Source organism: Ostrinia furnacalis, unplaced genomic scaffold (assembly GCF_004193835.3).
Source record: "Ostrinia furnacalis isolate ACB-3 unplaced genomic scaffold, ASM419383v2 OfSCF5861, whole genome shotgun sequence".
NCBI classification, from domain to species: Eukaryota; Metazoa; Arthropoda; class Insecta; order Lepidoptera; family Crambidae; genus Ostrinia; species Ostrinia furnacalis.
Window position 1 is genome coordinate 273,395 of NW_021136100.1, and position 25,881 is coordinate 299,275.

Here is a 25,881-nt window from a genome sequence, read left to right on the forward strand (position 1 = left end):
TAAAAAACAAAACGTCACTGTCTTTTTTGCGAAACAAATAGCGGTGCTTTTGTTTCGTGAATTAAAATTAATTTATTTAATTATTGGACAATATTTTGAACATAAAAAGGTGTGTATTGTGTAATTTAAGCTATCTTGCAGGAGTCCCAGTCGTCGCATCTTGAGAACAGAGGTCTGTTTTTATGTAAATTGTAATTTCGTGACCATGTTGGTCGATGAGGTCACTACGCATTTGTGCCCATTTTTGTGTGGGAGAGTGAATAATATTTGGACAGAAAATATGTTTTTGCTGCCTTTTATGAATGAAATAGCTTGTCTGCTGTTGTAAGTAAATAATTAAGATAAATTTAAGATGGTACTGCGACGTTACACCAATCGACAGAAAAGATTAGTCATAAAAAATAATAAGTAGGACCAAAAAACAATATTCATGATTTATTTAATGTAGCTGTATGTTGCTAATATTGTTCAAAAATAAAGATATACTAAGTTTTATACGTACGTCAAAAATAAAGATATACTTTGCCTATTTGCCTCAATTTGATCAAAATTAAAAACTAATTTCAGAACTGAAAAGAATTAAATATGGATCAGATGCTACACCATGTGGCCCAGACGGTGGAGAAACAGCTGGACAGCGAAATTGAAAGGTAAATTTAATTTTCACTACAAGTCCCTACACCTTTCATCATAATTTCAGGCATAGGACGTCCACTGCTGAACATAGGCTACCGTTCATTGTGGAAAACCTTGGTGGAGGCCTTTGTCCAGCAGTGGACGTCATTTGGCTGAAACGAACGAACGAAATAGGCAAAGTTTCAGTGTCATTGTTGCTATATTCCAGGCTAGATGCCCTGGACAGCAGCGACATCGAAGCCATTAGGCAGCAGCGCATCGCCGAGATGAAGCAGCGCGCCAAACTCAAGCAGGAGTGGCTCGCCAACGTACGTAACTTTATTCTTTAGACTTCGTTCCGGATATACCCTTAGAGCGCTTGTAGACGTCCGTTTTTTTCACCGGATAACGGACCGTGTTTTTTGCCGGATTCGCGGTGGTGTATGAATTATAATGAATGTGTGTACATGCACCGTACAAATTGTTCGCCAGACCGATGTCCGGTGCATGTACACACATTCATACACCACCGCGAATCCGGCAAAAAACACGGTCCGTTATCCGGTGAAAAAAACGGACGTCTACAAACGCTCTTAAACAGTTTTGGATTTCTTATGAAAAAAAATCTTGTAAAAATAGCGATAAGACGACGTCATAATGTAAGTTAGATTATAGTGTTGATCATGACGTGTGAGTTCTGTGAGGGTGCCATCTTCTTTCAGAAGAAACCCTTAAATTATAGAATAAAAAAATTAATAAAAAAAACTTTATTCTTTACATAGTATAAAACAAAGTCGCTTTCCTGTCTGTCTGTCCCTACGGATTTAGATGCGGTTTTTTTAATATAATGAATCAAAAGGAAGGTTCATAAGTATACTTAGCACCCGTGCGAAGTCGGGGCGGGTCGCTTTTTATAAATAACGTTATAAATAGGGTAGATGAAACCCTAGTCAATTATTGTCATTATGTATGAGTGTATCATATATGAGTTGTCAAAACGCAACTCTCTGAGGACTTAATAGGTTTTGTATGCGAAAGAGAATTCACAGAATCACCAGTTCACAATTGATATGTGAACTTTGATATGGGTCCTAGTAATAGGTACTAGAGGGTGCTACATGAACTAATGATTAGGCGGCACTTATCAAAATATACATAACTAGCTTTCCGCCCGCGGCTTCGCCCGCGTGGACTTCATATTTTTTTCCAAAATAAAATGTAGCCTATGTTACTCGTGAGTAATGTAGCTTTCGAATGGTGAAAGAATTTTTAAAAACGGTCCAGTAGTTTTTGAGCCTATTCATTACAACCAAACAAACAAACAAAGTTTTCCTCTTTATAATAGTGTAGATATGTAGCTATAGCCCAGTAACTAAGTCAAAATTGTTTGTCATCAATATTACAGGAACCTTACCTTCTACTGCAGTCTTTCCCAAAGTGGGCGATAACGCCCCCTTGTGGGCGCTGCAGGCTTAAAGGGGGGCCGTAAGAGACCCAGAAAAAAAATCGGGACGTAGTGTAGAGGCTTGGGAGGCGTCATCTACTAGGAGGACTCTTAGACACCGACTGAGCTCGACTCTTGACTACAAAAATGGGGGGCGCTAAAAATAATTTATTCTCAAAGTGGGCAGTAGACTAAATAAGTTTGGTAACCGCTGTTCTACTGGTACTGACTCCTACAAAATGTGCTTTCACAGGGTCACGGAGAATACACAGAAATTGACGGCGAGAAGGAGTTCTTCACGATCTGCAACAAAAGCAACAATGTCGTCTGTCACTTCTACAAGAACGACTCGCCGCGCTGCCGGATCGTCGACATGCATCTCAAGACGCTAGCCAAGAAACACGTTGAGACAAGATTCGTGAAGCTGGACGCTGAACGGGCTCCGTTCTTGGCTGGTGAGTTGAAACTTAATAGAATAAAGCCCGTTTTCACCATCAATCTCTAATTTTTAAGTGACCCCTGTGGTAACAAATAACAGGAATTTTGTTTACATAGGAGTCACTTAAAAATTAGGGATTGATGGTGAAAATGGGCATAAGTTTCAAAAAAACCCCACTCCAGACTGCAACGAGAAGTATCTCAAAAAATCGCTAAAAATTATCATGAAATAATGATAATACTTCTGGTGATCAGCCTTACTGGTTAACATGTTAAAAAATTGCTCTAAATATTACATAATTCAGGGGCATATCATTCATGTAATATGAACTTGTTATTATGGAACTTGATCAAGACATAGGAGGCGTTTGGCCGACAATAGAATTGTTAGCGTCAATAATAATAAAATGGCGTTCTTTTAGCGGTAAGTGCTAAAAAAATGTATGGAAAATGTCACTATTAAAACCTGTCCTCGCCGAAAATATGCTGTGACACAACACAATAAACAGTGACAGTACATAGGTGGTGATCTTAAACTAAAAGTCTCAACTTATGACCCTGTATGGGTATTGCAAATCTTTACGCTACGACCTACGTAATATGGTGGTAGCTAGCCAGACGGATTTTTTTTAAATATTAGCGGAAGAATGTTCGGACAAAAGTCCCAAAAAAAAAAGACATATTATGTCTTTTTTTTTTGGGACTTTTGTCCGAACATTCTTCCGCTAATATTTGAATGTTGCACAATCATTCATGAGTGCACACGCACACTACAATAATGACTCGCACTCCGCGCTTTACTCGACCAATAATTGTTAAGGCGCGTCTTCATGGATGAAACGAGCTATACTGTCCTCATAGAGGCAGTAAAATTTTCAAATGTAAAGCCTGGTCCGTGAGCACGTAGAATTTTGTCCAATGACCCCATCCCCAAGCTACCCATCCTTATCGCTCGCGCGTAATTATGTTGCTGTCGCGCTCGCACACTCACTGCGGGCGCCCGTCGCACAGTCGCGACAGCAATACAGGGTGGAAACGTTAAGTGATCTCACTCGATTATTTCTAAACTATACAAGATATTGAAAAACTGATTACTGATTCTAAAAGTGCTTCACAACCTCTATCCAATGGTATCAATAATAGGTTACAGAATAAACTGGATCTATCTGAAAATTCAATGTTTCCAACTTCCATACTAAACGTATGCCAGAGAAACAATATTAGAAAAAAAATACACTTCTAATATTGTTTCTCTGGCATACGTTTAGTATGGAAGAAGGAAACATTGAATTTTTGGATAGATCCAGTTTATTCTGTAACCTATTATTGATACCATTGGATAGAGCTTGTGAAGCACTTTTAGAATCAGTAATCAGTTCTACGATATCATGTGTAGTTTTTAAAATAATGTGACTTTACCAAATGTATGAAAGCTGGAAACATTGAATTTTCGGATAGATCCAGTTTATTCTGTAACCTATTATTAATACCGTTTGATAGAGCTCATGAAGCACTTTCAGGATCAGTAACAAATTTATTGATATCTTGTATAGTTTAGAAATAATCGAGTGAGATCACTTATCGTTTCCACCCTGTATAATTAAGCGCGAGCGATAAGGATGGGCAGCTTGGGGTCATTAGACAAAATTCTACGTGCTCACGGACCAGGCTTTAGACTAAACGAAATGAACTCACTCGGCATGGGGCACACTGAAAACCAGCGCCGTGGCCTTCGTCACCGTGGGCCACGGCATATGCTGAGTGGGGTCCCGTTGCAGTGGGCATCTTGTTAGTGAATGGGTGGCACTGCTCAGTTTACTCTTGTTTTTATTTTTTCTTCTTTTATTATTATGTGCCACTGTCATGTATATGTAATTGCCTGTATTTGTGTGATGTCCATTGTAATAAATGTATCTTTCTTTCTTTCTTTAAATGTTGGTAATACCCGCAGGGCGCCTGAAGATCCGCGTCATTCCCACTATTGGGCTGGTGAAAGACAACAAGACGAAGGACTTCATCGTGGGCTTCACCGAGCTCGGGAATAGAGACGACTTCTCCACAGAAATGTTAGAGTGGAGGCTCGCAAGGTAAACAGTTCATCATCATCATCATTATTGTCATCATTATCATCATCATCAACAACATCATCAACATCATCATCATTATCATCAACATCATCATTTTAACCGCCTCTGTGGTTTAGTGGTAAGACCACCTGCTTCAGACGCAGAGGTCCCGGGTTCGATTCCCACTGGGGGCAGATTTTTCTGTTCGGTTTGGTTGGTGGTAGGGCTTGTTTTAAGTCCGCCTGGCTAGCTACCACCATCTTACCTAAGTCTGTCGCCATAACAACAATGTTAACAGCATTGTTGTGTTCCGTCAGTTAGAAGTAAGATAGCCGTTCCTCCGTGGTTGAGGATTCCGGGTGAAGCTCGCTTCCACCTTCGGCCTGATCGTCACTTACCATCAGGTGAGATACAGGCCAAGAGCTTCCTTGTTGTGGATAAAAAAAAATCATCATCATCATTTTCAGCCATAGAACGTCCACTGCTAAACATAGGCCTCTCCCAATGATTTCCACAATGGCCGGTTGGTGGCGGTGCATCTAGCTCCTTCCCGCTACCTTTATGAGGACGTCGGTCCACCTTGTGGGTAAACAATTAGGCTGGCTAAACTGCTTAATTAATAACTTTTTGTTGGTAACTGTGTGACTGATTGTACAGCGCCCCTAGCGGCTACTTTTAAGAACTAAAATCTTTATAGTTTTTCTGACGCACTCGCTAGCGAGCACATCTAACGTAAACTCATGTGCTCACGATTTAGAAGTACTCATTTCATTAGTTCAGCAAACTAATTTTGGGAGCTCTGCAAGGCACCACTTTGGGCCTACTACCATTTCTTAAACACAATTTGTTGGAACTCCTCAAGGCACCACTCTCGGCCCCCCACTATTCCTCATTGACACCAATGACATTCCCTCCCAGGTCGGAGGTGATCGAGTACTCTGGAGATGTCCTCACGCCGCCTGACCAGCAGAAGAAGAAACTACACATACAAAGCAAGAAGACGATACGTGGAGGACGGGATGACTCAGATTCGGATTTGGAGCTCAGCGATTGAAGACTGTGAGCTTTGAGCTATGAATACGTGTTTTAATGCTGTTAAATTACAATAAAATCAACTAGGTAGTTGACACCATAATTTTGGGGCATTCTTTGAAAAGCACTACATTTTAGTTACATAATACTGGTTATTTTACAGCTCTATTTTTAGTAGCATATAGCTCGCTCGAAAATATCGCATTGGTGGTGTCCAACTACCCTATCGTTTTCCAATAGAACGTACCTACCGTACTATTTATTTATTCACGCCGATTTTTTTGATATCCGTGATCTTAATTGCGATGTATTACCTCCATATAATTCAATAGGAACATTCTCGGTCTCTAAGTTTGCGAGCATTCGTAGCGCATTCGAATATTTCTTTAGCGTACCGCCTCAAACTAATTTTATTATTGCGAACACACCCACTTGAATTTTATTTCATTTTAAAACGCCTATTTACTATACATTTTGATCGTTTTATACATTTGGCGTCGTTCTATATTTATTGCTTTTATATTATTTAAAAAAAATCTTGCTTCGTCTCACGCTTTAGCAGCGGAGGACTAGGCAGTGGCAATTTGTACCTTATTTCCTTGTGTTAAAGTCCAAAAACTATTATTTTAATGGCCTGAGAGGATTTCAAGATAAAAAACATTGTTTTGGACATCAAGACAAGGCAATAAGGTATAAAATATGTTTCTAACTTTCTACTGTCATATAAAAAATATGTGTGAAAGGTGCCTTATTTTGTTTGCGAGTAGGTTGAATTTTGAATGAAAGTATGTGCGTGTTGCCAGTTACCAAAATGGTAAACATTTTGATATGTTGATGAATGTTGAAGAATAAATTAACACAAATTATTTGTATATCACCTCAAAGAAAATAATTTGAGAAATATAATGTTTTTAACTACATAATTTTGTTTTATTTAGATAAACCTTGTTGGTGCTATTACAAATAACTTAAACAGACGTTAAACACGGGTTTAAAATGACATTTCCATGCTATAGGTCTTAACTCACTCAACTACGCTTAAACTCAGTCAGTGCTTGAGGTTTGGGAGCGACACGAGGGAGGCGTTTTTGGGACGTTAAACGTGCGAGACTTCATGTGCACATTTTTGCTATGTTGGAAACTATCCCCCTTACTAATATTAATTACATTTGTTGGCGCTATTTAGGTGAACTGGAGCCTAAACTAGGATAATCCTGTATTTCAGGACCCCAGGTCTCTTACCCGCGGTACGGATGTTGAAGTATTTTATTGTAACGTAAGAAGACAAAGAAAAAAGAAAGAAAAGAAAAACTTACACGCTCGTTGAATAGTGTTTTAAAGTGACGTTTAGTATGGAAATGTCATTTTAAAACAGTGTTCAACAACTGTGTAACTTTATTAGTAGGGGGTATATGTATAGTTGAACGATGGTGGCGTCCCCCTGTCAATGAGTTTGGTGGGACAGTTCAATGAGGGCTATCGTTTTTATACTTAACAGTTGGCACCCCTGGCGATTGACAGGACCTTACTCTACAGTGGCGCCATCTTGATGAGCGCAAATGCGATAGTCTTCCTACCACTTTCGCGCTCACCAGTCAGCGCCACTGTCTTCGCTACTAGCAAGTGACAGGACCTTACTCTACAGTGGCGCCAAGTGGTGAGCGCTAAAACGATAGCCCTCATTTATAATCTATACATTTGTATGCTCTGTCAGCTCATAATATGTCAATGTTCCCCTCCCGTGCCGCTCTCATACCTCAGGCAATGACTGAGTTAGGCGCAAGACTTAAATATCAAGTTACGCCAAGTGCTCAACGCGTGTTTAACTTTTTGTAATACAGCCCCTGTATTTTAAGTTACAATTTTGCTAAAAGTGAAAATAAACTTGTAAAAAAAGTCTTATGGAAATAAAAATTACATTTAAAGAAACTACACAAAACTGCAATGATAAATTTATTTACAAAACAATAAATGCATTAAAATAACATACACGACATTCACTTTTATTCGCTGTCTTAAACAAATGAAATAAAAATTAGAAAATAAATTATTCATAAGTCTTGCCAGTTAAAAACAAAACAAAAATAAAGTAAACAAAGTCTTCTTTAATCATTACAAATTGTGATACAGTAATTTATAATCATAGCAATTGATGTTTTAGCACATATTTTTTGTATCTACTACTGTAATAATATAAAAAATCTAAAATAGTATCATAATGTTCGTCATACATATTTGATTTTAAAGTACTTGGCATAATAATGACCCTTTCTAGTGATCTATCACAGAATAACTTCATTTTATTGCTAGTAAGCACACGGTAATTTATTTCCCAGCTTTACAGGCAGTGATATAAATAGGAATTTACGTATAACATCACTAAAAACAAATGTACATAAATGTTTTTAACAGTGGTTGAATAATAAATTCCTATTTCTACTGCCATTAATAAAGCTAGGAAATAAATTGTAATGTTTTTTACTGTTCGGGATTCCGGGAATACATAGTTATTTATTTTAAACAAAAAACTTTATTCAGAAAGGGCCTTGAATGTTTAAATCACATCAACGTCAATTTAGAGACAATACAAAACAAAAATCTATCGGTGTAATCGGTCCTGGGTCATAAAAATTAGGTATTTATTTCTAATTGTTATTCTACGAGGCATCAGGCAGCATTATTTTACTTTGGCAGTGGTTCTTTTCCGATTTTGAGATTACAAATTGTTTTAATGTTTGTACATTATTTTGGTAAAATCCTAGCAGACTTAAACTATTAAAAGTGGGTAAACTGGTTAAACTATGAAACCTATAAAAAAAAGGTATATCCATGGGTTGAACGATATTTTTTCGTGCACCGGGCGTGCTTTTGTGCTTATTTGTATAGCTTCGAGCGACCCGAAAAAGCCCCAAAGCAATATGGTTAGATGCCCGTAAGATAGGTTTTCGTGACATGTGCGTGAGAGTTCGTAGCAAAATGGGCCAGCCACTTTGGCGTACCATAATTTTTAAAAGTCTTCTCCCTAGATTAGAGGTCCATGGGTACTATAAAACTAAACTGTTCATCAATAGCATGCTTCAAAACAACAGAAGTATCAATTTCAGTTCACTGCACCGATTCACACATAATCACAGCACTAAGTTCAAGTTAATATCATGAGTTCATTGCCACAGATTTGTACAACCTAAGTCTGGATTCAGACAGCGAGGCTACAATTGTGTCACCATTTATTTGTGCCGAACACACATCTAGAGCTGGTTCCGCTGCTAACAGTGATATACTCCTAGCTCCGTCCAAACCGTGAAGGTACAACATCGAGTCGCTCTCAGAATGGGCAGCCACCCACGACGCACCCGTAGTTTTCACCCAAGCGGCTCGAGACATAATGGAAGACTTCGCAGAGCCGTTTAAAGTCTGCTCCACATCGAACAACACCTCTCCGCTAGGCACACTACTTCTCAGTTTGCATAGCGTAAGCCTGGAGCGATCAGAAGTCGCCAATCCTGATCTGCAGGAAATTAGCGCTCTGTGGGATTCATTGTCGTAGCACAAGGACATAAAAGGACCATCAATGGGTATAGTGCGGGGTTCCCACTGCCTCATATTCGACGTCCACAGCCAGCAAGAGTTCAACTGACAGGACAACAACCCATGTTCAGTAGAACACAAGGATACAACAGGGGAAATATCACTGGGAGCTGATAATCTCTGCATATAAGTACTGGAGTTCCTCACGTCGTATTGGTGGATAACCCCGCCCACGCCGCCGACGTAAAACTCGTTGGTTCTCATGTAGTCCCATGAACAAGACCATAGAGGGAAGCCAGCATTGACTGTCATACAGGCATTGCCTCTTTCCATGATTCTAGCAGTGCTGTCTAAGCCAACGCTCAAAAGAAGGTCTCTGCGTTGAGAATACGTTATGTCCCTGATAGGTTTCGGGTGCAAATGCACGAATTGCCCCAATTTGTAGTCGACGCAGCTGACTTTTCTTATCCCAAAGCCTGGGAATAAAGTATTTGTGCTCTTTTGAGAGACGTATAGTTCGTACGAGCGACAGTTGTACGTCATCACCCGACAGCCACCTTCTCTGGATATCTCCAAGTTTTTCTCCAAAGCGAACCTGAAGGATCTGCGAACGGGCGGTTCTTTCGCCACTTGGCACTTCATCAAAGTGCTCCTAAGCACTTCGAGTTGTAAGAGGCAGGCTCGGTGGGCTATCCTCGACTTTTGGAGATCCAATTCCGCTCGGCTCTTCTCTGCTTGAAGCGTATGAATTTGATTCTGCAGCGTCGTTACTTGCGACGTGTCTGCAGCTACCAAGCGTCTAGCATAGATGTGCCTTAGATCTTTTAAATGGGCCTTACTTTTGCAGGTAGGACACGATCTGTCTTTAGATATTTGCGCTTTCAACCAACGCTCGACGCACTGCGAACCGAACAGATGACCGCATTTTAACGCAACCAATCTATGATCCCCAGAATTGCCCCACGAATCTAAGCAAATGGGGCACGTTTCTCCGTCCATATCGTCCGTTTTCGGCGACGAAATCTTCCTAACTTTGCTGGGGGGTTCGTCGGAGTGATCGTCACTTTTCCTGACCTGCGCTTCAGGTATAGACAGCATGCTGTTAGACTCCTCATTCATAGACTGTATGGCTGTGCTATTGCTGTCTTCATTAGTGGAACTGTGTGGTAAAGCTGAGTTGGAGTTTTCGTCATCCAGCCTCCTCCAGTTACTTCGGCTGCTTTCACTGAAATTGATTGGGCCTGAATCTGTTCCTATGTTACTGTACTCATCTTCCGGTTGCTCGAAGATTTCCGGGTTGGTATCAAGTCGTAGAAGGGAGCCCAGGCCCGGACTGTCCGGGGAAGGAGGATCTAATAAGTTGGGGCTCCCCGGAGACTCGGGGACGACGACGCTGGTGGATGGTGGTGATCCGCTTGTGGAGGGCTCGTCCATGTTGTATAATCATGAGGCTGTTCTGTGGACAAAAATATTTCTTTCATTGACAAACAGAAACCTTACGCGTGAAAAAGCTAGATGAGTCTTGCTGATGGGGAAACTACTTCTAATTATTGCCCAAATATTATACATAAAAATCAGACTTTATGGTATAACTTTAGTAGAATTACAGTCTATTGAATATACAGAAAAAGCCACCGTAAAAGTTAGACTTATGTTATACCATAAAAGCAGATTTTTATAAATCATATTTGGGCAACAATTAGAAGTAGTTTCCCCATCAGCCAAACAGTTTTGACAGTTCCAACTCCTTGCCAGACAGTTTTTTTAGGGTAGCTGCCAAAGCCACGATGACTTCATAATTCACCAACAATATTCCTGTATTGGCAGCATATATTGACAATCTATCAGCTTTTATAAAATGACGTAAGTCTGGCGTTCACTAGCTCTTAGTTTATTAGGTTTAGGTGTAGTGTAAGGTTTTGTAGTAAGAAATTAATTTTTTTTGGTACCAAATAAATAATAATAATATTATAATACATTATGCCAAAATGGACACCCACTAAGTAAGAATATCCTACCAACTAAGAGTATGATGGACACAATGTCAAGTGTCCAGAACACTGATTTACAGTGATTTTCAGTAGAAGGCCAAGAGAGGGATAGATAGATAAAGACATTATTGATACACATAAAACAACAAGTTCAAATAAAAGAAACTGAGTTGAAAAGATGATAGCCTTAACCTCAAATACAATCTTAATATTGATCTACTACTAATATTACAAAGAGGTACCTAGTTTCTGAAGTTGCAGTGAGTAATTTCTGTATCTACTGAACAGATTTTGAAAATTCTTTTACCAATAGAATGCCACATTGTGTGTGAATGTAAACTCTGTGACAGAACAAAATTCAAGGGGAAAAGCTAGTTTTACAACATATCAAACTGATTATAGGCTTACAGGAGTTAAGATTCTTCAAAAACGATGTTTTAAGGAATGGGGACATGAACCTGGATATTACCAGGGGAATGTGAGGGTAGACAAGATGAGAATAAGGGATGTAGACAAAATTTATCCATTTTGAAGAAATTTATGAATTTTGATAAGTTCATATTGCGTCATAGGTTCAGGAATTGTGATAGATATAATAGTATCCAGGTAGATCCAGGTTATAATATGGATAGGGCATAACTTTAGGTAAAAAAGTAATAATAACCTACTGGAGGTCACTACAATTATTTATCACAACATTGAACACTATCGAATAAATTTTATTTATCGAATTATGGTCTGGCCAAGACATTATGCGGTTATTTACCAAAATAAACAATCGTTGAGAACTATAGCATGTAGGTAAACAAAACAAGTATCATTTTTACATTATCGTACCTGATCCAGTGAAAAGCTGTAAATCTGTATCACAAGTAAACTAAAACTACTTTTTCTTTTTGATTAGACGCACTACAAAAATGGATTTACAAACTGACACACAGATTTTACCAATTTTTTCATTTACAAAATCAAATCAAATTCACACAGCTGTCATTCATTTGTCTTGAAAAATTTGGATACGCTTATAATTAAAATGTTTGGAAAACTTTTGATTATGATTTTATCAGAAATGCGTTTGTTGAGTTTGGATTTTTCCTTGTCAATTAATTAAAATTTAAATCCATATCTCAAATAATTTGCATTTACCTACCTTTATTTCAGTTGTATAGAAATAATTTTGAGAACCTCGCATAAAAATATTTTTTCTGGAACAATTCCATGTTTGTATAGATGACCCAAGCAGTGGGTCTAGACAAAGTGCAAAATATAATCGCAAACCAGTCGCAAAGTGGTCGAAAAGCCCCTTTTTTGTATGGAGTTTTGACGGATTCGATTTTCGATTCGATCAAAAAGTGCGTTTTGTCTAGGGGGGCTGAACTGTCCCACCAAACTCAATGACAGGGGGGCGCTACCATCGTTCAACTATATGGTTTCCAACATGGCAAAAATCTGAACCAGCGATCCGGTATTGACGGTGGCGCCCCACTGTCAATGTCATCGACAGGACAGTCCAGTATTTTGGAACTATATCCGATTATGAAAGAAAATCGGCTAGTGTCTCTAATTTGAAATGAGATTTTTAACCTGTATTGCGATTGGCTATTTAGAAAAATGTGTCAAACTTTTGACCAATCTCTCGCTTTTGTCGTGAAACAGCCAATGGTGTGTCGTAATTCTGTCATGTTAAGTTGTTAATGTTGGTACAATTTGTATTTATTTACAAAATTTCAAAGTTGGCAGCAGTAGTATTGCAAAGAACGGGAAGATCTAACGGGTTCATCTTTTCCTGTTTTTTCAGTTTTTTTGTACGACGAGCTTGTATCCGTGACTTATTTGTGTAAAAATATATTAAGGCAATAGTGATAAGTGCATTGCGTGCCAAATAAGTGGAAATGGAAGCGAGGTGATCAGTGGTTTTGGGTCTTACAAGTTGACGTATAGAATGATAATGGCGGTGGTGGTGTTAGTGAAAAATAACAAAATGTTTGTGTGAAGACTGGCGAGTGTGTTTGGGATAATTCGCGTAATGCCTTCGGCTGCAAGTGAGTGCATTCCCATTTCTATCATCTCTCATAATTTCCTCGCAATACCTACAAAATTAAATGTCAGTTTGATAACTTCTGAAAAGTTGTCCCGAAAGAAGTGGTTTTGGAGTTGGATGGCTAGTTTTTGGGTCATAGCGATGTCCGCAATAGTGTTTCTAGGGCGTCAGAAGGTGTTAGTCAATAGATCTCGTAGCCTTTGGCTGTGGGCGAGTGCTGTTGACATTTCTGTAGTGTCGCAATGAACTGCCTATGTGGGTCACGTCGGGACGAGGTCAGGTGCGCGCGCAGTGACGTCAGGCACCCCTCGTGGTGAACCGCACCCCCTACGTTCACTTTCGGAGTCCTCACGGCTGCCACATGCCCCCGATACGGAAGGGATGAGGCCGGAAGGTATGTAGGGCGGCTGTCATGTAGGCCATGTAGCACAGATGATAAAACATCTTTCATTGACCTCCTTTTTTATTTCAAAACTTAGTGGCCAGTGTGAGGATGTTAAAAAGTGAATGTTTTTTTTTTTGCAACTGAAAGTGGTAAACAATACTGCCTAAATGCAAAGGGAAAAAAATTGGTAACATATTTTAAAAATTTTTACTATTTAGGTACTTCCATAATATCCTGAGACACACAATATAATAATTTTTGGATCAAATAAACACCCAGAAGATTCAAAATTTGCTGATATAACCTGATATTCAATTCATATAGAGTATTATAGAGCCTTGAAAGCTATTGGCATCAAAAATAAAGGTTGGCCACTAGCATTTTGCATTGCATACATATTAGCAAGTAATGAACCAGTTTGGACAACAAAACTACTGCCTTAGTTCTAAGTTGTTTTGGGGCAAGGCTTATATCTTATTTTTATTATTTTGGTGTCTAATAATAACAAAATTGTTTTTTTTATTAATAAGCAGTATGCTTATGAGGCACAATGTGGTCCGACGACATCATAAAGGTAGCAGGAAGGCGCTGGACGCAGGCCACTATTAATTGATCAACATGGAAATCATTGGGGGAGGCCAATGTTCAGCAGTGGACGTCCTATGGCTGAAAATGATGATGATGATGCTTATGAGATTCAAAGGTCAATGAACTTTATTAAAAAAGGTCTCCCATATTTAGTTTACCACTTCTATGGTGTTGGATAGAGTATTCCATTACTTAGAAAGACACAGTAAAAGTTTAGACTTACAAAAAAATCATAGATTAACCTAATTTCAAAATTGACCTGTAAGAAAGTTGAAGAAATAAAATAAACTAAAATAAAACCATAATATTATTGTATAGTCCTTTATGCTTTAACTCATAATGAAGTATTTCCACTAATATCATTAGTATGCAAAACCAGGATATTTTTATTTCTATTTGCTTTATACCTATTTGTGAAACCTTTAATTTCTAAGCATCATTCAATTTTAAGCACTTAATAAGTTTCAAGATAGTCAAATCATTGAAAAAATTGGTGTATGATAAATAATCACACTTTAATAGCAGGTACCAGACTAGTTAATAGTTATTTGGTTAATTGGTAATTAATTTACTTTTTAATGGTACACTGGTTGCTTGAGGCAGTTGATTCCTTTCGTTAGTTTCAGCCAAATGACGTCCACTGCTGGGCAAAGACCTCCCCTAAGGATTTCCACAACAACTGATCCTGTGAATTGATTTCTTTAGTGTTATTTTATTTATTTAAGGTAGCAACATAATACAAATCAGTTGTCTCTAAAATTAATTCAAAAACATAAAAATGCATCTGATAAGTTTGCTTAAACTAGCGGCCTTCCGCGACTTTGCACGCATGGATCCCGTTTTACTCCCTTCGAGCGGCAATGACCGCTTGAAGCAGTCGGGTTCGACAGCTTCAAGCTGCGACTGCACAGTGAACTGCAGAGTTCTATGTACGCACATACACGAACCGCTCGAGCAGTTGCAACTGATTCGGGCGGTCTACAGCTTGAAGCTGTCGACCCTGACTGCTTCAAGCAATCCGTGTATTGCCGGCCTTAAGGGTAGAGTTTCGTAAAATCCGTTCTTAGTGAGCACCTACGTTCTAAAAGGAAACCTCATGCAAAATTTGGGACTCCTAGCACTTGTAGTTTCTGAGATTTCGTGATGAGTGAGTGACTCAGTCAGTGACCTTTAGCTTTGGTATATTTAGATAAACGAAAACATGCCAATACTACTTTAGATGCTGACTACACTGAATCTAAACACATGTTTTGTATCGCCAGCTGTCCCCCTTGTTATTATTGTCACCGGTGAAGCTACGCAGTAAATCACTGATTGGATAATGGTTCTAGTTGCAGATTCTGACCTTGACTGGTTTTCATACTCTCTTAAGGCTTCCACAGACCAAACGCGGGTTAGAATCAGTTGCAGCGCGGCTGAGGCACACTGAAAGCAGTGCAGTTTCCAAGCAGTTGCAACGCGGGCGGTTGTCAAAAAATTTAATATTCGAAAACCGCTTTCAACGCGCTGCTACCGCCCTGCGTCCGGTGTGTCATGATAATGTTACTGTAAAAGCTCGAACTACGGTTAATCTTAAGATTTAAGTGTAAGTCTTAGGATTTACCGACATGAGTTGGTAAATGTAAGTATTGCTGAAAATACGACGACTTTTTCGAGCTTTTACCATTCGAATTCAGTATATGCTAGGTTTTACCTCTGTCAGCTGGTAGATGTTGGTTTTAGGAATAAAACAATGAATAATTCTTAATTACTTACTTTCATCAACTATTAGACAAAACAGGTACATAGTATTATAAAGGTATCAGATAGTAATAAGTACAAACTAATATCAACTTATTTAAATTATTTGCAATCATTTCTTTTTCTTGTGTTTTGGTTTTCACATTTTTACTGTTTCCTTTTTTTATTCCTTCTGACTCATTACCAACGATGTTGTTTTCGTAAAAGTTTACAGAACTTTTAATTAGTAAGATTATGACAAAAATGATAATACCATGGAGTCAATGGTATTATCATTTTTGTTATTTCGTCCATGGCATGGACGAAATGTGAAGTGGAAAAAATCGGAATTATAATAACCCAGCATTGATAGTAGCGCATATCTGTAAATATTATATCTAGCCTATCTAGAACACTGAAATTTTGTACTGCATACATCCTACTAATATAAACGCGAAAGTTTGTTTGGATGTTTGCTACTCTTTTCAAGCAAAAACTACTACTACAACTACTCGGTAGATAAGACCGATTGTTACCTGTAAAAGATGCTTGTTTTGTTTTTCAACATTTACCGTGCCATTAATGTAAATCCTAAGATTTACCAACGAAATGGTGGTAACAGTTGGAATCGCAAACCTTTTGGGACATTTACCATTAGGAATTGGTAGATCTTAGGTTTTACTGGAATATCTTAGGATTTACTGCCATTCGAGCTTTTACAGTAACAATAATATTTATTTATTTATATTAGGAAGACCAGGGTTTACATAATTGATTATTTTACAATTAATAACACTTGATAACCACTTATAGGTCCCCACAGATATGCCCTAATATGATATAATATGATATAATATATCCGCCATAGTAATAACAGCGCGGGCCCGCGTTCGCGCCGCTTCTGTCCCGCTACCGCGCCGCCTGGTTTGTCGTTTGGCAGTTGCAGTGCGGCGCGGTTGGAGCGCGGGCCCGCGTTCATATTTGGTGTGACACACTTCAAAGAGTTCCTTGTATTACAACTTGCGCGGGCCTGCATTCAAACTGCGCTGCTACTGCCCCGCGTTTGGTCTGCCAAAGCCTTAAGGTTACAGAGCGTTGATGTAACGTCACGGCCGCCAGGTAATAGTTGATATGTGAACTTTGTGGTACCTTATGCCGTGGACTTAAGGTCGTATTTGTTGCAGCGCGGGCGCGTGCGGCTGCGGCGCGGTGATGGCGCGCGCCCCATGAGCCGGCTGCTGTGCTGCCTGTGCCGCCGCCTAGACATGGGCGTCGCGCTGTCGCAGGTACAGGGGACGAGGGTACAGGGCACGGCTGCTGACAGCTACCGGCCCATGAGCCGGCTGCTGTGCTGCCTGTGCCGCCGCCTAGACATGGGCGTCGCGCTGTCGCAGGTACAGGGGACGAGGGTACAGGGCACGGCTGCTGACAGCTACCGGCCCATGAGCCGGCTGCTGTGCTGCCTGTGCCGCCGCCTAGACATGGGCGTCGCGCTGTCGCAGGTACAGGGGACGAGGGTACAGGGCACGGCTGCTGACAGCTACCGGCCCATGAGCCGGCTGCTGTGCTGCCTGTGCCGCCGCCTAGACATGGGCGTCGCGCTGTCGCAGGTACAGGGGACGAGGGTACAGGGCACGGCTGCTGACAGCTACCGGCCCATGAGCCGGCTGCTGTGCTGCCTGTGCCGCCGCCTAGACATGGGCGTCGCGCTGTCGCAGGTACAGGGGACGAGGGTACAGGGCACGGCTGCTGACAGCTACCGGCCCATGAGCCGGCTGCTGTGCTGCCTGTGCCGCCGCCTAGACATGGGCGTCGCGCTGTCGCAGGTACAGGGGACGAGGGTACAGGGGTACAGGGGACGAGGGTACACGTGTACAGGGGACGAGGGTACAGGGCACGGCTGCTGCCAGCTACCGGCCCATGAGCCAGCTGCTGTGCTGCCTGTGCCGCCGCCTAGACATGGGCGTCGCGCTGTCGCAGGTACAGGTACGGGGCGCCTATAGTTACGGGGGGACAGAGTTACAGATACTAGGTCACATATAGTTACAGAGGTACACACGGCCTTCGGTACAGCTACAGAGCAAGCTCGCCAGCACAGGTATAGGTACGGGTTACACCCGTCTTCACACGTACAAAGACCCACTCGGGGCTATTATACGTTGGTACAACCATGAGCGCTGTTATACTGACCGAAACGCGAGAGCAACAGAGTACACTCACAGAAACAGGACATGCCCCTTGGTGCAGCTACACTGCTACAGAGTACGCTCGTCAGCACAAGTACGGGGTGCCTACAGTTACGGGGAACATATGTACAGGGCACGCCGCCGGGACAACTGCAGAGTGCCACAGCTGACAGCTACCGGCCCATGAGCCGGCTGCTGTGCTGCCTGTGCCGCCGCCTAGACATGGGCGTCGCGCTGTTGCAGGTACAGGTACGGGGTACACAGGTACAGGGGGACAAGGGTACGGGGTACACCCGTCTTCACAGGTACAAAGAACCACTCGGGGCTATTATACGTTGGTATAACCATGAGCGCTGTTATACTGACCGAAACGCGAGAGCAACAGAGTACACTCACAGGCACTGGACACGCCCCTTGGTACAGCTACAGAGTACGCTCGTCAGCACAGGTAAGGGGTACCTACAGTTACGGGGGACACAGGTACGAGGTGCCTATAGTTACGGGGGACACAGGTCGTACCAACCTCATAGTTATACTGGCAGAAACGCTGGAGATGTGCGTAGATATGCGACACAGCTACGGAGTACGTTCATCAGCACAGGTATGGGGAAGGCTCGCTGGCAAAGGTACGCGATCCTAAAACCGTTCAGGGTAATTCTGCTGGCTGTTGTAGTGGATAATTCGACATTGTCAAACACTGCAGCAAGGAAAAGAAAAAAGCATGAACCACAATAACTGGTGTGGGATATGATGCTCAACCACAATAAGGAAGCTAGATGTTAGTGCTTCCTTCCGAGCGGGTGTTGTGCTCGGGGACCAAGGTCCAATTTACACCATCTTGGTTTGTCTATATATACTTGGCAGGATATAAAACTCCGTCACCGCGATGCAGGTTTGTATGAGCGGCGGAGTGTGCCATAGTGAAGTAGTGACAGCGCCATCTGTTGGTCACTAGTTTGTAGTGGCGTCGCCACACCACACCCCCCGGAAGAACCGGAGGTGGATGACGTCAGGATGAGCTCAGCAGTCTGTGCGTGATGAGCTTACAAGTGCCAGTGTGCTCAAGTCTGCGGTGAGTCGAGACGAGCAGGTTGCAGTGCTCTATCCACGGTGAGTCGGGATAGTGAGCCGGAGGCGTCTTCGATGGTCGGGCGTGGAGCTGGGCCAGAGCTGTACCCGTGACAAGTGAAGTGACGGTTGCTTGCTGCCGAGGAACCAGGAAGGTCGGTTGCGATCTGCGATGGTCCCTGAAGGCTGGATGCTGGCTTGTTGAAGACTGGAGCTGATGACGGAGTGGCGGAGATGGTGAGGATGGCGGAGGCTGATGCCGAAAGATGGTGATGATGGAGGTTGCGTGTTCAAATCACGTCGGGGTCACCAATGTGGGATATGATGCTCAACCACAATAAGGAAGCTAGATGTTAGTGCTTCCTTCCGAGCGGGTGTTGTGCTCGGGGACCAAGGTCCAATTTACACCATCTTGGTTTGTCTATATATACTTGGCAGGATATAAAACTCCGTCACCGCGATGCAGGTTTGTATGAGCGGCGGAGTGTGCCATAGTGAAGTAGTGACAGCGCCATCTGTTGGTCACTAGTTTGTAGTGGCGTCGCCACACTGGCGCGAGTGAAGTAGAGCCATTTACCAACCTGGTGGTTATACTGGAACGGAAGATGTGCACTGAATTGAGGCTGCCTTGACAGGTACAGGGTACCCCTGGCGTCAGTTGTAGTGTCCCCTTTGGGACACTGCCAATTTTAAGGAGAAGATAGATCAGGAAGCAATAAAGAATTTGAATTTGAAACTTTATCATTAATTTTTTTTTCTTTTTTTAAGCTTCACAGCCTTACTTAGTTTTCTTTTTGTATATCAGTCGGTGAATACTTGCCTTGTGCATTCGCAAAAACGTTGTGAAATTGTACTCTCTACTTATCTTAATCGTTTTGTGTCCGCAGGAGGGCGAGTCGTGCGACGGCGCAGGTCTGCCGGCCGCGCCGCCGACTATGGCGGATGTCATAAGGTGATTACTAAACATGGTATCCCAACAGGTATCCTCAGGCCAGCGACGTCCCAACCACCGACTGGCAGTAGCTAGTCGAGAAGAGGCACGGGTCATGGGCACCAGCTCGACGCCCGAATCGGCTCAGAGTCGACAAACCAGGATAGATAGCCAGATATCCGAACCGAAGCTGAGCCGAGAGGTGTGGTGGAAATAATGAAATTAGTTACTCAAACATCTCTTCCCTCACCTTTCTGCTTTAGTGGAAACCGGGCCTTGTCCGGTCGGTGTCATCCCTGCTTTTTTCTCCTGGGAAGTTTTATATGGAAGCCAATCGCATTGTTTTGCCAAAACAGGCAGTTATTTGTATTCAGGAGCTGTGTAGCCAGATGGTTGCTATGTCGCTCAAGACGTTGCTTGTAGGATACAAAGGAACTTTCTATTTCCCCCTTGACTGTAGGGATTTTTATTTCTAGGTACTCGTGCACTTCCGTGTGAACCATGAGTTTATTTTTAGCTTTTATTTGAAAACACTTGTGTCAATCCACAGGGAGAGGAAGAAAAAAGCCGGCGGTGCTGGTCTGGGCACACTGCGCCGCCGGATCGCCGCCGCCGCTCGACGCCCTCGCGACGCCCGTCCTGACAGAGGTGTGTTCACTTTCCTGATCTGTACCCTAGACCTGATTATCTGTACCCTAAACCCTGTGCCGTACTTTAGTGAGTATCTAAATTATTAGGCTCTAACTTCTAATACATTTTTCGGATGGTCCTCCTCTCTTCTAATTGCCGTGCCCTACAGGGCCCATAATGTTCTAAATTTTAAGTACATAATGGATGCAATAAAATATTGAGTACACACTACCTATTCTGGTTTAAGTTTTTTGCCATTTATTTATTATAGGACAATCAAAATAAAAACGATGGGCTTGCTTGATAGACTTCTATATTTATTTTCGCACACTCGACTATTGTTAGTCAGCATCGAATAGTTTGTGACACCCGTAGCTAAAATGTAGTCACAGCGATTCAAACTCGAAAGTTTTTCGTGCTGGCCGTACTGTACCCTAGACCTAATTATCTGTACCCTAAACCCTGTGCCGTACACACTACCTATTCTGATTTAAGTTCTTGTGATAGGAGGCAACCGAGCAGACGGATTTTTATTATAGGGAAATCAAAATAAAAACGATGGGATTGCTTGATAGACTCCTTTATTTATTTTCGCACATTTGACTATTTTTAGTCAGCATCGAATAGTTCGTGACACCTGTAGCCAAAAAGTAGTTCGCAACACGTCTTTGTTACGATTGGAATAAGATTGTGTTGTCAACTTTTTAGCTTTTTGTGGGTTCGTTCGTTTCAGCCAAATGACGTCTGGTGGACAAAGGTATCCCTCAAGGATTTCCATAATCACCGGCCCTGTACTTCCCGCATCCAGGTACTTTCGGCGACCTTCACCAAATCGTCGGTCCTTCTAGTGGGGGCCTGCCCACACTGCGTCTTTCGACCCTTTTAGTGGGCCACTTTGGGTGTTACTACACTTATTTATTTCAAATTCAAATTGTGTTTGTTTATTGTGAAATCACATGTAAATAAGTCAGTCATAAAATTTGTGTAATAAATCAGCTGTGTTCCGCCGCATGGGCATACAATAATGGAAAGATACAGGATTGGTCAAATTACATTTTAAGAAATTGATAGGTAAAGCCTCCTGTAATTATGTTGCTGTCGCACTCGCACACTCACTGCGGGCGCCCGTCGCACAGCCGCGATAGCAATGTAATTACGCGCGAGCGATAAGGATGGGTAGATTGAGGTCATTGGACAAAATTCTACGTGCTCACAGACCGGGCTTTAGTAAAACTAGTTGGTATTATTTACGAACTATTTGACTCAACTGTACTTATGTTGTCGTTCAGGATGCGAACACGCCCGCTTCATCCGCACGGTGGTCGGCTCGTGGCGGCTGGCGGAGGTGTTCCTGTTGTGTGCCGATTTGGAGGCAGGCGCCGCGTTAAGAGACCTCGTCACGCAGGCCGAGTTGGCGCGCGAGCCCGCCGCGGCATTGCACGCGGACCTGCACAGAGCTTATAGCGAACGGTAAGGGCGTATTCTTAACGCAGTCACTCAACGCGCACGTGTAAAGAGATAGGCGGGTTTTCGAATCGCGCTGACCGCTCGCTGATTGTCGTATGTAATTGAAAGGAACGTTCCTGAGTGACGCCGATCGTTCGGCGCCGACGCTTCATACATTTCGGCTGTCAGCGCTGACGGGCAGCGTGACTCTAAAACCAGCCATAATAGGAAGAAGGGAGGTACCAAGAAATTAAGGAAGAGGGAAGGACTCACTTAGCTTTTGCGTCGCTGTCTTGTGTACTTAGAAGCGGGTGCCGCGCTGAGAGACTTCGTCACGCAGGCCGAGTTAGCCCGCGAGCCCGCTGCGGCATTGCACGCAGACCTGCACAGAGCTTATAGCGAACGGTAAGGGTTTATTCTTAACGCAGTCACTCAACGCGCGCGTGTAAAGAGATAGGCGGGTTTTCGAATCGCGCTGACCGCTCGCTGATTGTCGTATGTAATTGAAGGGAACGTTCTGAGTGACGCTGATCGCTCGGCGCCGACGCTTCATACATTTCGGCTGTCAGCGCTGACGGTCAGCGTGCGTTAGCGTGACTAAAACCAGACATAATAGGGAGAAGGGAGGTACCAAGAAATGAAGGAAGAGGGAAGGACTCACTTAGCTTTTGCGTCGCTCAGTCTTGTGTTCTTAGAGACGGGCGCCGCGTTGAGACCTCGTCACGCAGGCCGAGTTGGCGCGTGAGCCCGCCGCGGCATTGCACGCAGACCTGCACAGAGCTTATAGCGAACGGTAAGGGCTTATTCTTAACGCAATCATTCAACGCGTCCGTAAAATTGAATAAGACACTGAGTGAGAATATTATGTAGATTGAGTGGTAATGATAAATTAGTTTTTTTGCAATCACATATTGCAAGATATCAAATGAAGACCGGTGACCTCAGAAAGATGACGATGAAACCACTAGGACTAGTCGCAGCTAAGTTATTAAAGAGGTGGATAATATTGGGCCTACTACTATACTGCGAGCGTAAGTAAATCTTACTAGAGAAGTGTAGATGCGATCAATAGTGAAGCGAGCTTGCCCAGAGGATGCCTATTCTTTCGTCACTGTTCACATAGAACTCATAGCCGACGGCGTGGTAACGGCAGCTGTCGCCACCTTTTGGCGGCATCTGTCGACAAGTCGGCGACAGTCGTCGACGTGGCGACGGCTGCCGTTGCCACTGCCGTCGGCTATGAGCCGCTCGTGTATAAGAACACTTACTTGTGTAGGATGTTCCGCCTTACCGCTAAAAGAACGCAATTTTTTTTTATTCTGGCTGGCGCTGTTTTCCGACAAACGCCGACATTTAAAGATAAAAAGATCGTTCACCGAGACAAGGTAATACAACAAGGTATTAAAATAGTTACAGCTCAGCTTATCTCACCAGCAAAGCTAGTGTGTGATTATTATTAATTAATTTGAAATTATTTTATAATTTTAAGGTGGTGGTGCGACGTGGAACTGGTCGGTGCGGGCTGGTCGGTGCGCGCGCACCGCGCCGTGCTCGCCGCTCGCTGCACCTACTTCCGCGAGCTGCTGCAGCGGTATCCACCGTGAGTTTACCCTCATTATAATAATAATAATAACTTTATTGACATAAAAACAAGTACAGTATAAAATTGCGAAACCCCTGACTCCTGTGCTAGGTGTATGTACCTGTGTTACAGTCATTGTCGTCATTGTACCCTCGCTGTACCCCCGTCGTGTACCCCCCTACCCCCGTTGTGTACCCTACTACCCCCATTGTGTACCCTCGCTGTACCCTAGCCCCGTAGTGTACCCTCGCTGTACCGTCGTGTACCCCACTAGCCCCGATGTGTACCCATCTACCCCCGTCACCCCACCCCATGTTAGTGACCGCGCCGTGCTGGCCGCGCGCTGCACCTACTTCCGCGAGCTGCTGCAGCGGTACCCGCCGTGAGTACCCCCGTTGTACCCCCGTAGTGTACCCTCGCTGTACCCCATGTTAGTGACCGCGCCGTGCTGGCCGCGCGTTGTACCTACTTCCGCGAGCTGCTGCAGCGGTATCCACCGTGAGTGTACCCCCGCTGTGTACCCATCTACCCCCGTTGTGTACCCGCCCTCGTTGTACCCCCGTTGTACCCCAGTAGCCCCGTCGTGTACCCCATTACCCCCGTCGTGTACCCCGCTACCCCATGTTAGTGTCTTGATGTTACACAAAAGCCGTGAGTCTATACTCCTTTCGATTTTATCATCCCCTATCTACATGAGAGCCCCTTGGCAAAATGGAATAATGGTACAATTTAAAAGAAGTACATTTGAACACTTGTTTAAATTGAAATGTGGTATGCAAATGTCATTTTAAACAAGTGTTTTAGTGGTTTTTTTTTTTTGTTATAAGGTCATAGTATTTCCTATTCTAGTCTGCTGGAATCACACAGCTAACTCTTCCCCAACCCGTCTGGCCAACGGACTTGCGACATCCTGCTTTCTCAAGAACAAAGTGAGCAGGACGACAAGCGTGTCTCGTAAGCCCACGCGCCCGGTGTGGACGCCCCTAATGAGATGTAGTAACAAACAAAATCTACACTAATATTATAAAGAGGAAAACTTTCTTTGTTTGTTTGTAATGAATAGGCTCAAAAACTACTGGACCGTTTTTAAATTTTTTTTACCATTCGGAAGCTACATTACCCACAAGTATCATAGGCTAAATTTTATTTTGGAAAAAAATAGGGTTCCGTAAAATATGTAGATAATGTAATCCAGGCGCGCGTAGCCGCGGGCGGAAAGTTAGTAAATAATAAATACATCCTTGTACATTTTACACTGCGCTTCAAGTCCCAAACTAAGCAAAGCTTGTACTATGGGTACTAGACAACGGATATAAACATACTTTAATTTACCTACCTACCTGATGCTATGAATAGCCACAACCACGCAAAATGGTTCGATCGCACGTGACGGTTTTGCGGTCGTCGAGACACACACAATCACTGTATACACAAATGCACTTTATTACATTAAAATTTATTTATTATGTACACCCACACAGTTTTGTTTTTCAAATATTATCGTTTTATTTATAATATCTTATTACATCTTTTCTTTATATAATTATACTGTACTTACACTTAAAATTTATACGCGCACTATTATTATTATTATTTATGTATGTATATTTTATGCAGTATAGGTTAGTGTCCGTGACTCCCACTCGGCATGGGGCACACTGAAAACCAGCGTCGTGGCCTCCCTCACCGGGCAGGGGGCCACGGCATATGCTGAGTGAGGTCCCATTGCGATGGGCATCGCTGTGCGTCAGGGTGGCACTGCTCAGTTTACTTTCACTTTTATTGTATGTTTTATGTCTTATTTACTTTTTTTTTCTATTATTTACACCTTTTGTCTTGTGTGATGTCCATGGCAATAAATGTTTCTTTCTTTCTAATACTTTTTTTTTAAATACATACATATTATACATAGAAAACACCCAGTCCAGGAGACATAACAGACGTCATGTGTCCGCAGGTCGGTGGTGCGCGTGCCTTTGGACGGCGCGTGCGCGGGGCTGTCGCGCGCCGAGCTGGCCGCCGCCGTGTGCGCGCTCTACGCCTGCACCTGCGCCGCGCCGCAGCACAACAGTGAGTACCTGTGCTGTGTACCTGTGCACGACAGTAAGGCTGAGTTGCACCACCAAATGTTGATCGTAACTATAACGATAACAGGTGTTTTTTGTATGGAGTTTGACAGATTATTGACGTT

General features: G+C 42.7%; 3 protein-coding genes across 4 annotated transcripts in view; 2 read left to right on the forward strand and 1 right to left on the reverse strand.

The window, feature by feature from the left end:
• The first annotated feature begins 2 nt into the window (after nucleotides 1–2).
• Nucleotides 3–6,515, forward strand: LOC114361667 (thioredoxin domain-containing protein 9). Of its 2 annotated transcripts, none has more exons than XM_028316790.1 (6): nucleotides 3–109; nucleotides 568–650; nucleotides 845–944; nucleotides 2,313–2,514; nucleotides 4,449–4,584; nucleotides 5,482–6,515. In XM_028316790.1, exons 2-6 carry the CDS (start codon nucleotides 586–588, stop codon nucleotides 5,615–5,617), a joined length of 639 nt encoding a protein of 212 aa, XP_028172591.1. In that variant the 5' UTR covers nucleotides 3–109; nucleotides 568–585; the 3' UTR covers nucleotides 5,618–6,515. The 2 variants fall into 2 exon arrangements, with proteins under 2 accessions (XP_028172591.1, XP_028172592.1); XM_028316791.1 differs by having other exon boundaries at nucleotides 14–172.
• A 1,355-nt stretch (nucleotides 6,516–7,870) lies between these two features.
• Nucleotides 7,871–12,100, reverse strand: LOC114361665 (E3 ubiquitin-protein ligase RFWD3). The gene is made up of 2 exons (XM_028316788.1): nucleotides 11,952–12,100; nucleotides 7,871–10,579 (listed from the first exon to the last, which is right to left on the reverse strand). The coding sequence occupies exon 2, from the start codon at nucleotides 10,555–10,557 to the stop codon at nucleotides 8,749–8,751; it is 1,809 nt and encodes a 602-aa protein (XP_028172589.1). The 5' UTR covers nucleotides 10,558–10,579; nucleotides 11,952–12,100; the 3' UTR covers nucleotides 7,871–8,748.
• Nucleotides 12,101–12,748: 648 nt separating this feature from the next.
• The window catches only part of LOC114361643 (BTB/POZ domain-containing protein 7), a 64,547-nt gene continuing 51,414 nt past the window's right edge, over nucleotides 12,749–25,881 (forward strand). The window contains exons 1-7 of the mRNA XM_028316758.1: nucleotides 12,749–13,156; nucleotides 17,032–17,133; nucleotides 19,989–20,053; nucleotides 20,583–20,680; nucleotides 21,952–22,132; nucleotides 23,598–23,708; nucleotides 25,648–25,760. Coding sequence (XP_028172559.1) covers nucleotides 17,074–17,133; nucleotides 19,989–20,053; nucleotides 20,583–20,680; nucleotides 21,952–22,132; nucleotides 23,598–23,708; nucleotides 25,648–25,760 — 628 coding nt within the window. The 5' untranslated portion in view covers nucleotides 12,749–13,156; nucleotides 17,032–17,073. The remainder of the gene's footprint in view (nucleotides 13,157–17,031; nucleotides 17,134–19,988; nucleotides 20,054–20,582; nucleotides 20,681–21,951; nucleotides 22,133–23,597; nucleotides 23,709–25,647; nucleotides 25,761–25,881) is intronic.